This window comes from Aristolochia californica, unplaced genomic scaffold (assembly GCF_029961685.1).
Source record: "Aristolochia californica isolate CCGP_79_NKW_82.1479 unplaced genomic scaffold, dmAriCali1.0.hap1 SCAF_15, whole genome shotgun sequence".
NCBI classification, from domain to species: domain Eukaryota; kingdom Viridiplantae; phylum Streptophyta; class Magnoliopsida; order Piperales; family Aristolochiaceae; genus Aristolochia; species Aristolochia californica.
Window position 1 is genome coordinate 20,713,818 of NW_027181826.1, and position 13,700 is coordinate 20,727,517.

Consider the following 13,700-nt stretch of genomic DNA (forward strand, 5'->3'; position numbering starts at 1 on the left):
AGCATTCAACATTCCAGATCTACTCTTTCTTCCCACTTGCAGCTGAATCTTCCCCTTCACATTTTTCCCTCGGAGATTTCCTTCAAAACAAAAGTCAAATGAGAACTGAAAGAAATCCTGATTCTTCATACCCTTTCTCATAGGTTTTGGGTATGCTCCACAATGGCAGTTCTCGTTCCATACGACTTCTCTACATTATGAACTGTAAGCTTCACAGTGCATCCTCATCCAAGTTTCTACAGTCATCTAGTCTTCAAGGCACTCTCCTTTTTAATCTGGACTTGCCCCAAGTGCGGATAGAACAAGAATCTGTCCTTCCTCCGTTTTGCAAAGAGAATAGAAGACTTAAATATACAGAGAACCCAGCTATAAGAATTAAAGCTTCACACACCAAGACAGATCACATTTTGAAGGTATGAAAATACTAGGAAAATATATTGTCTGCTGTGGAGAGAAGGAGACAAGAGGGGGATCCTTTCAGTTTTACTGAACCATCACCATCTAGAGTACAAAAATGCATTAACATTCATGCTTCCTGTTAATAACAGCATAACTTTAGTTTCCGTTATATGATGGATCCTTTCAGTTTTACTGAACCATCACCATCTAAAGTACAAAAATGCATTAACATTCATGCTTCCTGTTAATAACAGCATAACTTTAGTTTCCGTTATATGATTCTATATGGATTTTTGAAAAATAACAGAAAATACAGAAAAAAAAGTGCATGAACATGTTTTTTTAATAGAAACCAAACATAAACCTGTTTCATTGAGCTTGAACACAAGACACATGCACATGAATCGGTGATTTGCCATTGGTCCCATAGAGAATAAATCTCTAAAAATCTGTAAATCACACTGCAGAATATTCACAAATATTTGTAATACTACAAATCTACCAAGTAAAAGATCTCAAACAAACTCTTGGATGAGGGCATAAGTGCAAACATCTGACATTAATCAATGCTATTAATAATGTTCATAAATTAGCAATGATTTTGAGATACGCAGTTAAGAAGAAGTCAAATACCACCAAAAAAATTACATGAAAGTATAATGGCATAGATGCCGGGAGGTAGATTTTCTTTTAAGATAATGGCAAATGAATCACTAAAGTAAAAAGTAATACAAGCACACCTACAAGGGGCAGATACAAACACAACAAAAAGGAGGCAACAACGAAAAGCAAAAACAGACAGGAGCTCAGATGAACCAATTAGCCCAGGGCAAAGGGAGAGAGTCCACAGTGACCAATTGTTGATGAGAGACCGCAGCACAGGCAAGAGAATCTGCCAATAGGCTGGGGACTCTCTTGGGATGTGGCAACAGATAACATCCAGGGAAGCCAAGGTCCTCATATAACAGAGATATCCATATAGGTCACCAAAAATGAGAAAAGCACCAAGTGACCCAACCAATAACCACCACAGTACAATCATTCACCATAAAGTGAACTTCAGAAGGAATTTCTGAAAAATTCTGGCCCTAGTGAGAGGGCTCTCAGCACAGCATCAGTAGGGTCCAAATGCTCAAAAGGAGGAAAGAATATTAGATGGATCATACTTATAACACCATAACTCCTGTCAGGCTGGGGTTCCCCCTATAGCTACCATCATAATGAAGATTCATCCACCCATTATTATCAAGGTGAATCCACTCATGATTTATAAAAACACAACAACATCAACGGATATTTCTGAAATTATTAGTATTGTCTCTTAATAATCTGATTGGACATCAAGATAATGTTAATAATTGCAGCCATGCTCTGATTGTAAAGATAAGACAACTGACACACTTTAAGAAAGTTGTGATCATAAGAAAGGAGAGGCAGGATGTGAAACAATTTTCATTGTAGAACAAAGCCGGACTGCAATTCTGACATCTGAAGTTGTGAAATACATTCCAACAAATATTAGTCAAATAATCTGACATTATGCTCCATTTTGGATATGAAATACTTACACCAAGTGAGTTCAAATGTGCAACCACAACAAAGCCACTGTGGTGTGCTTTACATCTTCAGTAAGAAAATTTTTCCAAGACTGTATAACCCCTATATGAACGGATCCTAGTGGTAGAATGATTGTATGCCATAGCCAGAATACATCAAGACTTACTAGCAACAGAAACACAACAGAACTGCCTATCAACCCCACAAAGTAAAACCAAGGCAATAAATAATATCAGCTGTCACTAGAATGTGAACCACATAACTCTCCTGGACAGTCAATCACATATCTAGACTCCGAATCTTCCTATTACATACAAACTTCCCTCCCTCCTCCCTCCCATTTTCGAAGTGGAAGAAAGGTGGTTGTGTGAAATAAAAGATACTTAATAGTATTTAAACTAAATAATTTTGTTAGATATGGTTCAATGATCAGGTGAGAGGGTGTATGCCGTGAAGTCTTCGGTTCCAGTTTCACCAGGGTTGGGAGTGTAATGTGTACGTTTGAGTGTGTATAACCACATTCAAAAAAATAGTAACAGCCCAGAATCTGTCAAAAAGTGGCAAACAACAAAAGGTACTCACTACGATAAGCATGAAGGGAATAACAACTTTTTCCTCTCCTCTCTCCTCCCACTCCATTCATAACACTTCAAGACTTCTTGCAGGAACATAAATATGATTACATGATCCTAGTTGCAGAAGATACTTTTGAAATCTCATAAAATTCAGAAATGTATTAGAAGATGAATGAAAAAAGTGATGGATTTTACTGATCATAGTTCAGGGTATTTAGGAGCTATTATCATTTGCCTCAAATTGGTCCAAAAGATAGATCTATAAAATACCTTTAGGGCAGTTAGCATTTGAGATTTGTATTATTGAAATATATGTTTGACTTCCAGTATATAAATTCCAAAGTTGGAGTGTTTCCTAGAACCACTGTCCACAATAAAGAAGTTGAATAAAGAGAAAGAAAGAGACAAATAGGAAGGAAAATAGTAGCAAAGAGAGGAAACATAAGAAGATAAGATAATGTTTCTTTCTCTTTACGAGTTCTATTTTATTTCTCTCAGAAAAGATATAAATTTTGATTTCCTAGTTTTGGCTAGTCATTTTGGGATTGACATAGACCCAACATTAACAGGTATTATAGCAAGACATCTGTTCTTTTGGGTCTAGTTCATACCCCGTTCAGTATGCCCCTCATTTATGTTATCCACATCTCAAGTAACTTAGCTATTTGTTTAGGCCTAGATGTGAGGAGCAGCATTAGTGATAATAATCTGACATAGGTATCAGTCAAGAAAACACCTACGGTACTAGTTGGGAAAAGACCCCTTATAACTTTGATTAGTCATTTTGGGAGAAACCAGCCCAACTTTAACGGCAAAAAATAGGGGGAAAACATCACTTTCACCTCCACAATATTTCAGTCATACAAACACTGGAAATATTGTTTGATGAGTAACAAAAAGCTAAGAAATTCAATTTCAAACATACTCCCACTTATATCAGGCCAGTATAAATCTAAGCAAGCTCCTAGTGATTCTTTTTAGCAAGTTTGTTCATGGATGAAAAAAAAAAAAAAAGGAGAGAGATATGAAAAAAGAAAGAAAGAAAGATACAGAGAAAAATATGATGGATAGGGAAAAGAGAAATGGAGACAAGAAATTCTTCTCTACCCTTTGAAATTATATTTTGTTGCACTCAGTATGGATATCAAATGCAAGTACTGCTACAAAAGATGTTAAAAAGATGTTATATTAAAAAAGATGTTGCATTCATTGCTACAATAATTTCACTCACATAAACACTATTAAGTACTGATGATGAGTAATAGAAATCTAGGAATTCAACTTTAAACACATTAACCCCTTATATCAGGTCAGAGAAGAATAAGATCAACCTTCTAGTGTTACATTTATTAAGTGAGTTCAGAAATAAAAAAATATTAATCAGGTTAGTTCATAACGTGGAATCCACATAGTGACACTCCTATTTTTGGAATAGATAAATTGCACCAAGAATACACTTTTTTGGTGCCTTTAAGATGGCTTCAAACTGTGTTTGACCTTCTAATAAATTTGTAGTAGAGTCGAGCTGTTCCACCACAATACTAATCAGCCCCCAGTCGGTTTTATTATGGTAAGCAGAATCAAAATATTTTGCAAAGTTTGTATTAGTTGTCCAAGAAAAGATGATGGAAGGAGACGCAAAAATTCCTTTCTGACAGAAAAAGGACCGTAGAGAGGTGTTGCCATCAGATTTGAAACAGGCATACACATACCTTCAAATGAAAATCCTGTAATAACCAGTAGGCCCATTGAGTTTCGTATCACAACATCATGATCTAACAGTGATTGTACTAAATGCTCCCACCAAACTCGCAAAATACAAGTATATATCCCATTGTGAAGTAGTCTATTCAAATGAATTAGTTTACAACTGAGCGAGCTCCTGTGGGTTCTCCATTGCCTCTTTCAGTATCAGTTCGGCTCTTCTTTTCTTGTCATCCTTCTCATCATCTCTCCCAAACCATGTAATCATTTTCTCCGAAGCTGAGCTTGGTCTACTTGCCAAAGGAGTAGCCACTGATTTCTTATGGATGCCAAATTTAAAATGCACTGTTGGCCTCTTGTTGGGAAGAATCTTCCACTCGTTCTCTACATTTTCAGAAACCCCACACTTTGCTGCTTCAATAGCTGGTGCGAAGGTTTCAAGCACCGAGAGATTTTCGGCGGCATGCCCTTCACTAGCAAGTTTTTCAGGAAGAGTGAGCGGTGAGACATCCTTTTCTGAAGCTTGTAATGGAGGGGCAAGAAATGGATTAGCCTCCATAACCCATTTTGCCTTAACAACATCAATGGGATCCACAGAAGGTTGTAATGGAGGGGCAAGAAAAGGATTAGCCTCCATAACCCGTTTTGCCTTACCAGCATCAATGGGATCCACGGAAGCTTGTGCTGATGAGCCATTAGCTAACCGCTGCTGCAAACTTAACAATGATTTTTCTGCCTTCCTACGCTGCTTTGCCTGCTGAGTCTTATCCGTCTTAGGGTCAGTGGTTCTGTCATTCCAAACAGGGGTATGCACATAAGTGTGTGGGTCTGGAAGTGCCGGCAGCCAATCAGGTATGTGCTTAGCAGGTGGTGCTTCTCCGAGCTGTGCGAAACTTGGGGCGGTTTTTATGGCCCTGACAACTGGAAAACGAGGAATAGGTCGAACAAATGGTATCTCCTCGGCATAATCCACATACTGCGTGATTTCCCGCACCGTGCCAGAACCAAGTAGACAATGATTGACGTCAGAGGCGCCGGTAAATCCCTGTGTGGGCCCTACCAAGTCTTCCAACCCGCGAAAGATATCAAACACATTACAATCTGTTCTACCGGCTAAATTAGCATAAAAATGAGCTGTTTTCCCTAAATCACGAAGGTACCGGATTGCAATATCAGAGAGAGCTTCTAAAGCAGACTGTTGGAAGCCCTGGAAGCCAACGCTCTCACAAATTTGTGCAACAGCTATTCTAGCAATCGCACGACCAAATTCGTCTCCAGCAGGTCCCTTCCTGGGCTCATTTTCACTCTGTCTTCCACTCTCCCCACCGCCATCGCTCATATTCAAAAATCATATCATTCTCCAGAACTAGGGTTTCAAGATCAACCATTCATCCATCTAAAATCCTCAACCACGTTCTTCCCCTCAAGCTACATCATCTCTCCATAATTCTCCCCTCCCAACTGAGATTCCCCAGAAAAGCGAGCATTCCCGGAGCTCTAACCCGAAAACACCGCAAGAACAATCTCGCATCTCAGAAGCGAGCTCTTCCGCAGCTTAGAGATTGAATGCCAGAAACGAACAAGCGAAAACAACCCAGCTAGAATATCACGAATTCTTACCAGTACCTTCAGCGGCTTCGAAGTTAAAAAACAGCCATAAATCCGCTACAAGCTGAACTCTCCCGCCAGACAACGAAACCAAACCAGAAGAGAAACCCTAGAAAGCAGTTTTACAGAGAATCACGCCGTACTCGTCACTGGAAAGAACAGAATTCGACGGAATTGGCTGTTTATTGGGAGGATCAACAGCGTTTTTTTGAAAAATAAAAAGAAAAAGAAACCCTGTTTAAACCCTAAAAGAACCAACGGATCTGAGAGACAGAAGAACTGGATAGGCGAGCTGAGGTGATACAAGGCCAGCGACTATTTATAGAGGCCGAGACGCGAGATTTTCAATTTAGGGCATTTCGCGTACCTCCCCGATCTCACCAGAGTCCGCGAGTACACATGACGATCGCAGTCGCCGCGTGTACAAAAAAAACAACGAAGAAGGACCAAGAATTCGTAGTGGGACCCGGCGATATAAGATGAACCAGTCAAAGACGGATTCTTCTTACCGTACGCGAATAAACATTTTCGCCCGCCGGCGTGTAGAAAAGCAAATTGATTACTCGCGGCGCTGGGAGGAACACAATGATGAAAGCTTGTGTGTCTGGTGGGGGGGGGGGGGGGGGGGGGGGGGGGGGTGGAGGGGGGAGGAGGTGATCGGGGCCGGCTTCTTGATTTCGACAAAGAAGACCACTCCCGTGCCAACAAATGGATAGGGCATAATAATGCTTACGGGATAAATAAAAAATGATTTATTTTCAATTTTTGTGCCCCACTAATGGACGGCTAGGATCACAAAACCCCCAAGGGATCCCAGTAACGTTTCTTCAGGGAAAAGCGAGAGGGATAAGGCTGGGGCAAACTAGGCGAGAGGCTCATCCAAGTTGCCGTAAGACTCGATGGAGAAGTACTTCGGAAATCCGTACCGTGGTGATCCTGGCGTTCCGCACTCCGATCCCAATCATTTCGTTGATATTTGGATCGGTGCATTTGCTTTCTCTGCACTCACATGGAACAATCCCTACATGTGGCAGCTCTCCAACCAGTTTAAGTACGTCTTCTCCCGCTGAGTTCCATTTACCTTCTTATGTCAGTTTTCTGGTTGTTGTTTTACTGGTTTCAGTTTCTTTATTTTTATTGATAATACTAACGAATGATTTAGTTTATTGGTTTTGTGAGGTGTTGGTGCCATGTCATGAAATTGGTATGGAGTTGCATTTCTCGTTTTGGGTTTTCTTCATTTGATAGCTGAATGCATGATGTGGGTTTTGGTTTTTTTTTTTTTATTTCATTATTTTCGAACTTTAGGTTTTGTGGAGTTTTGCTGTGTTCAAATTTCGTTCTCTCTTAAGTCCTCCATATATTTCATTCGAATTACATGTCTACCTGAAAGTTTCTATTGGTTGTTTGTGTCAATATTTAGCTATTTGTTTTCCATTGCGTGTTTCTATTTATGACTTCAAGGTTCTTGTAGCCTTTATTATCATCACCTCTCGCCAAGTGGGTTTTACTTCTTTCCTCCTGAATAGTACGTGTGTGTTTTTTTTGTCTCTCCCCCACCCCCTCCCGTCCTGCAGCTGGGCCTTGCTTTTCCCTTGGTCATCTCCGGTTGGTTGAATTAATGAGCTTTAGTTACAATGTGAAGTTTGTTATTGTTGAGTCAAATTGCAAGGTAGAAGTAGTAGTATACCTTTCCTGGGACATTTTTTTTATGGACCTTTTTTGGGACCTGATTTATCATATTAAAAAGTGAAAGGAATTTGTATTAGTGATCCTGTGTCGATAAAATTTTCGTATTTTTTGTGATCCAGTACTATCAAAAATTTCTTATTTCTAGTGATCCTTTGAGCTAGCATAATGATCTCTCTCCTATGCTAGTCAAGCGTTATAGTGCCAACTCCTTGTAGACCGTGGATTAGGCCTGATGGCCACATTGAAGGGTTTCTTAATGTGATATCGTGTATGGGGTATCTTTGGCGTATTTATGAGTGTACTGCCAATATTAAGGAAAAAGGAAGAAGAAAAAACACTTTTTGGTGTTTGTGTGTCCCGTGTCTGTCTTCCTTTCTTACTTCTTCATGGTTCTCTTCTTCTTGCTTCAATTCCCTGCTGTGGTTTAGAATGTGGCATCATTCTGGGTTTTACTTGTTTAAAGAAACCACCTCTACTTAATGAAGAAAAAGACCTCTACATTTATTCTCTATTGTATATTTTGGAACCAGTATGAAATTTGATGTTTATGTTTTTGCTTGTACACAAGATGTTGAATCCATTATACTGTAGTTTTATATTATATGTATTCCATTTATTTGTAAGTGCAAAATTTCATTTGGAAGTATTCCTGGATCTTGTCATTCTCTCACATGTGAGCTAAGCGTTTCTTTTTTTTTCTTTTGAATGTCAAGAATTTTGTGAGAAAAAAGGAGAGGGAATCGACTCGTTGGTAGACTTGGGAATATGGATCTGGGAAGTAACTTCTTATATATATCCTGAATTTCAGCAAATATGGACCAAAACTGCCATGGAGGGTCTAACCATCTAAACTGTTCTTAAACCAGTTGATAACCAACTTGAATTATATTTCAACTCCAAGGGTTCTGAAAATCTCTCACTAAAAATTTTCAGCCTGTCAAGCAGTGCACATAATTCTTCATTAGTTGAGTTTGTGGCTCCAAGAGGACCAGAATCAGTATGGATAATGGACTCGTGATGGTAATGGAACACATCACCACATCCTGAGGGTCCTAGATTACTCTTGGAACTATTTTAAAAAATCCCCTCAAAATTTCCACTTAATATAACCGAGAAATCAATGGTAGAACAAGCAGAGGATAGGATCGGTCACCATGCAAGTGCAGTCATTAACTGATTCCATAGAGAATCTGGTGCAAACAATCTCAATTATCTCACCTAAGGAGGTGGATATTCTTTAATCTCTTTATTTCAAACGGAATCAAGGGACCACAGGATGGGCCACATGGTTCTACGAAGATCCAATAAAGGACAGTAATGGTCATCCAGACCTCTTCTGAAATTGAGATTCCAACGTCTCTGCGGCAAGCGGCAAGGATATATTTATGTTTCAGACAAACTACAAAATGCTCCGGGTGAATTTCAGCAAGAGGGGAGTCCTTTCAAAAATTTGATTCTATTTCCTAAGTCACCATGATGCTGAATCCTAGCAAACAATTCCGCCTTAACCCCACTAATGCCTGCCAAAAAATATATACATATCCCACAAGAAGAAGGCAGAGTTTTGTTAACAGGATCAATTATGCCTTTGAATCCATGTGAGTTATGTAGTTCTGCAGATTTATTCCTAGTTAATTTTCCTTTTTTTGGTTTTTTCTGCTGAGTTCATGTGGTTTCTGTTGCACCTGTCTGTTGAACTCATCATTGTTTCTGCCACTTGTATCTAAGTTTATTGGACAATGTGAGTTTGATTCCACCTCTTGCAAACTTTCCCTTCTCGGCTCTCTAATGAGCTGTGCTCAAACATTTTCTAATTTGATTTCTAAATCATTATTTTGCAGTTGGCATGACAAATCAATGCTATACGAGCAATATCATTGGAAGAAAGCACTGAAGAAGGGACAGCCATATGAGTTTAAGGTAGCTTTCAATCCTCACAGCTTGAGGGTCTGTTTGGAACCTCTAGAAAAGAACAGAAAAGAAAAAAAAAAGAGAATTTGACCATTATTATTCCCAAAAATAGTTAGTGAAAAGGAGAATTTTTCACTAACTATTTTTTGGAATAATAGTGGTCAAATTATCTTTTTCTTTTATTTTCCTTGGGGTTCCAAACAGACCTAAATAATCCTGTTTTCCTTTCTCAGCCTTCCAAATATCAATTTGGTGGCATATACTATTTGTATGGTTTTGAAATGATAGGAATTCTTGTAGTAGTTTCATGAAGCACTGTAGGTTCAGAAGATACAAGTGAAATTTCAGTCATTAGTAGCTACTGAATGTTGATCTTCATGTACCCTTATCATTAACCATTTGATCCTAGTAATGTCTTTTTATGATGAACTCATCGCTAATACGTTATTCTCTTTTTTGTTTTGCAGTGGAACACCATGTCACAGGCTGAGCGGGAATCGTACTACTTTAACTGGCCTGTCTACTTCCCTTAAAGCCTCTGTTGTTTTTAACTCTCAGATGCTCCTTCTATTCTGTTGTAGAAGAGCATATGGGCCCTTGTTAGTTCTAGAGAGGTTGGTCTTATCTTCCTTGTTGGGGACTCACTACCAGTCATTGTACCTTAGCTTCTTGAACTCTAAAAGTTAACAAATCTCTATCCTCACATCTTCTTGAACTCAAATGGAGCCTTCAAGCTATTGAAGTTAACGTATCTTTATGGATCGTTAAACTGTTAAACCTCATTCCTCTTTCTAAGAGACCGGTCAAGCTTCATTAATGGCAATTCCCAGTTCAATTATACCTTAGCTTCTTGAACTCTAAAAGTTAACAAATCTCTATCAATCTTCTTGAACTCAAAATGGAGCCTTCAAGCTATTGAAGTTAATGTATCTCTATGGATCGTTACACTGTTAAACTTCATTCCTCTTTCTAAGAGACCGGCCAAGCTTCAATAATGGCGATTCCCAGTTCAACTTTGGCAAGTATTCGAAATAGGGTTTGCATAAATAGATATAAAACATAACTATCATATTAAATTAAGTTAAATGAATGTGTTAATTAAAATAAAGTGAAGTATATTTCCATTTTAAAACACACTATTCATACAACATAGCAGCATCGTGTCCCCAATTAAGAGGGATAAAATAAACTTAAAGGAGTGCGTCTTCTTAACAGGCAAGCTCGGCTCAGACCTGACTCTCTCGTTCCAGTTTCTTCACTGGCAAGCTTATTTCTTCCTTGCCGTGGACTGATTCCTCGTCGGAGAATCTACTGTGACGTCTATTTTTGTCGGATTTTGTGACCCAGCTCGACTTCAGTGTTCAGATAAGGGAAGCTTCTTCCTTCATTTTCTCCAATCTTTTCGTCCATCTCCTGTAAAGTGAAAACGAGTTCGTAATCTTGTTCTGTCATGATATTGCAGCCACCGGGACTTACCCATCTCCATTCAACTTCTATGCACAGCGATCATCTATCTATTTTACTTGTTTTCTACTCGGTTATTCAGCACTTCTTTTCTAAATCAGTGTTTTTTTTTCTTATACTTCTCGTTTTCTCAAGAAAGATTTTTGAGGCCTAATTCAGACTAAAGAAGCACTTCCTTCTCATGATATCGGGAATTCGTTTTCTCGTCGTTGCTTGCGAACTTTACAAAAAGTGTTCTCAAGAGTAATGTTTTGCATTCGTTCAGACTCTGTCTTTGAATTTGAGAACCAGTCGCCATTTGGCGGCTTTCACTGTCTTACATTCACGTGTTGGGATGGTTGGTTTCTCCTTCACTTTGCAATTTGACAGCAGTTTCTGTGAGGCTCCACTCCTGTTTGCCTTGAAACAAAACGTTCTGATTCTTTTGTTTGGGTTTGTTAAGCTGGAAAGCACATATTTGGCTTAAGCAGTAGTGCGGCGTCCTATGATAGGGCCATGTTTGCGAAGGAGTAGAACTGTTGGCTTTAATAGAAAGTTGCACATTGGACAGCATATTTTCAGACCCAGTAATGAGAAAATTATTTTCAATGCTATTTGTACGAACCTGAGGCAGAGAAGATGGACATTTATAAGAAAGATATCACCCGTATCAATGGCCCCTGTACTAAGCCAGGTAATTTTGGAGTTCCGAAGGTCTCCACAGCTTGCTTTTGATTTCTTTAATTGGGTCGAGCAGCAGAATGTTTATTCACATAGTTTAGAGTCATATTCTACCATGATCCATGTACTGGTTCAATCAAGGTGGTTTGATGATGCCTTGTCTATCATGAGATGTTTAGTACAAAAGAGGACAGTCTCTGTAATGGAGCTTCTGGAAGCTTTGCTCAATAGTAACGTATCTTTTGGCTCTGGTCCTGCTGTTTTTGATGCACTGGTCCGAGCTTGTACCCAGTTAGGAGCTACTGAGGATGCTTATGAAGTGATTGAAAAACTATGGGCCAAAGGTCACTCGATATCTGTTCATGCTTGGAATAATTACTTAGATCATCTTCTGAAGTCAAATGAGCATCATAGATTTTGGAAGATGTTGAAGCTAATGCCATCGAAAGGATTGCAAGAAAATTTAAATACTTTCAATTTGACTATATATGCTCTTTGTAAGGAATTTAGAGTCCGGGAAGCCATTTCTATGTTTTATAGGATGTTAAAGAGTCAAACCATGCCGAATGTGGTAACTTTTAACATGCTTATTGATGGATCTTGCAAGAAGAGTAATGTAAATCTTGCACTAAAGCTTGTGAGAAAAATGGATATAATGTCAGGCAAGGTAATAAAACCAAATTGTGTTACATATAATTGCCTTATAAATGCATTTTGCAAAGTGGGGAAACTAGAAGACGCAGAAGAACTTTTTGAAGAGATGCAAAAAGTGGGGATTGAACCAAATGTGCGAACTTATTCAACTCTTATCGATGGTTATTCAAGAAAAGGGAGACTGGAGAAGGCCTTTTGGTTATGTGATGAAATGGTAGAATCTGGTATAGTGCCAAACTCTGTTTTGTATAACTCCTTTATTAATTGGCTTTTCAAGGAGGGGGATTTAGAGGAAGCATTATTTCTATTGTCTGACATGATAGAGAGGGACATCTCTCCAGACAAATATACATGTTCAATTGTAACAGATGGTTATATCAAAAGTGGACATATGGAACAAGCTTTCAAATATCATAATAGAATGGCAGAAGAGAAAAATCTCAATAAAGATGTTGTCACGTATAATGTTCTCATGAATTGCGTATGCAAAAATGGGAATTTTGAAGGAGCAAAGCAGTTGTTGAGTAAAATGTTTACGCAAGGACTGGTCCCTGATGTGGTCACATATAGTACTTTGGTTGATGGCTATTGCAAGGAGGGTAAAATAGATGATGCACTTAGAATTTATGAGGGAATGGTGAAAAGTGGGCAAAACCCCAACTTGGTTACATATAATTCTTTTGTTGATGGTATGTGCAAGATGGCATCTATGGATGCAGCAAAAGTTTTGGTTAATAAAATGAAAAGCCTAGCCCTAGTTGATGTTATAACTTATAACACTTTGATAAAGGGATATTGTAGCATTGGGATGTTCAAGGATGCATTTGCTTTATGTGATGAGATGAGAAGAGTTGGTATTCCTGTAAATGTGGTCACTTATGACATTTTGTATAATTATTTGTGTAAGTTGGGATGTAGTGAAAATTCTAGTGCTTTTGAAGGCGATGTTTGATGGACGGCTCATGCCTGATTCTGTTACTTGCACGATTTTAATTACAGAGTATAGGAATATTATTTGAAGTGCAAAGGAATTAACTGAATTGCATGAAAATTTGGCACTTAATCGAGTAACTCCTGATACCTAATCATATCTACCCATTCTTAGCCAGGAGTAAATAGATACTGTTTGAATCTTGAAGTGGAGAAGTAAATGAGTTTTGTCATCTTGGGAAAACAAGGGCACAAATTGGAGCATCTTTGTGCCTGGACAGGAAGAATGGGAATATACGCAGGCAGAAAAGAATTTCTTTTTTGTTGAAATTTGAGACATTTGTGCTGGAAAGCTAATCTGAGATTTTCTTTGCAGAGAGAGTATACAAATATTTTAAGATCCAGTTGAAAAGATTCTCTTCTCCTCAATGGCAGACTATGGAAAAAAAATCTCTTGCATACTTATCTCTTCCCTGCATGTGACCTGCCCTCTTATGGTTTATTTGTGGCTCACTCTTTTTCCCTTCTCTCAGCTATGCATGCAGG

At 38.6% G+C, this 13,700-nt stretch overlaps 3 protein-coding genes across 3 annotated transcripts; 2 read left to right on the forward strand and 1 right to left on the reverse strand.

Annotated features, from left to right (window-relative positions):
* Positions 1–4,240: 4,240 nt before the first annotated feature.
* LOC137951507 (transcription initiation factor TFIID subunit 8-like) lies at positions 4,241–6,395 on the reverse strand. Its single transcript, XM_068798201.1, has one exon. It carries the CDS (start codon positions 5,572–5,574, stop codon positions 4,396–4,398), a length of 1,179 nt encoding a protein of 392 aa, XP_068654302.1. The 5' UTR covers positions 5,575–6,395; the 3' UTR covers positions 4,241–4,395.
* A 189-nt stretch (positions 6,396–6,584) lies between these two features.
* Positions 6,585–10,149, forward strand: LOC137952194 (uncharacterized). The gene is made up of 3 exons (XM_068799265.1): positions 6,585–6,894; positions 9,377–9,455; positions 9,914–10,149. The coding sequence occupies exons 1-3, from the start codon at positions 6,743–6,745 to the stop codon at positions 9,977–9,979; spliced, it is 297 nt and encodes a 98-aa protein (XP_068655366.1). The 5' UTR covers positions 6,585–6,742; the 3' UTR covers positions 9,980–10,149.
* Positions 10,150–11,337: 1,188 nt separating this feature from the next.
* Positions 11,338–13,275, forward strand: LOC137952287 (pentatricopeptide repeat-containing protein At1g11710, mitochondrial-like). The gene is given in 2 exon segments (XM_068799406.1): positions 11,338–13,154; positions 13,156–13,275. Coding segments are annotated over 2 exon segments (1,848 nt in total). The 5' UTR covers positions 11,338–11,394; the 3' UTR covers positions 13,244–13,275.
* Positions 13,276–13,700: the final 425 nt, after the last annotated feature.

Coding starts and splice junctions, on each gene's coding strand:
- LOC137951507 (XM_068798201.1), bottom strand. CDS start 5,574: ATGAGCGATGGCGGTGGGGAGAGTGGAAGACAGAGTGAAAATGAGCCC.
- LOC137952194 (XM_068799265.1), top strand. CDS start 6,743: ATGGAGAAGTACTTCGGAAATCCGTACCGTGGTGATCCTGGCGTTCCG. Junction 6,895..9,376: donor CAGCTCTCCAACCAGTTTAA/GTACGTCTTCTC, acceptor ATTATTTTGCAG/TTGGCATGACAAATCAATGC. Junction 9,456..9,913: donor GACAGCCATATGAGTTTAAG/GTAGCTTTCAAT, acceptor TTTGTTTTGCAG/TGGAACACCATGTCACAGGC.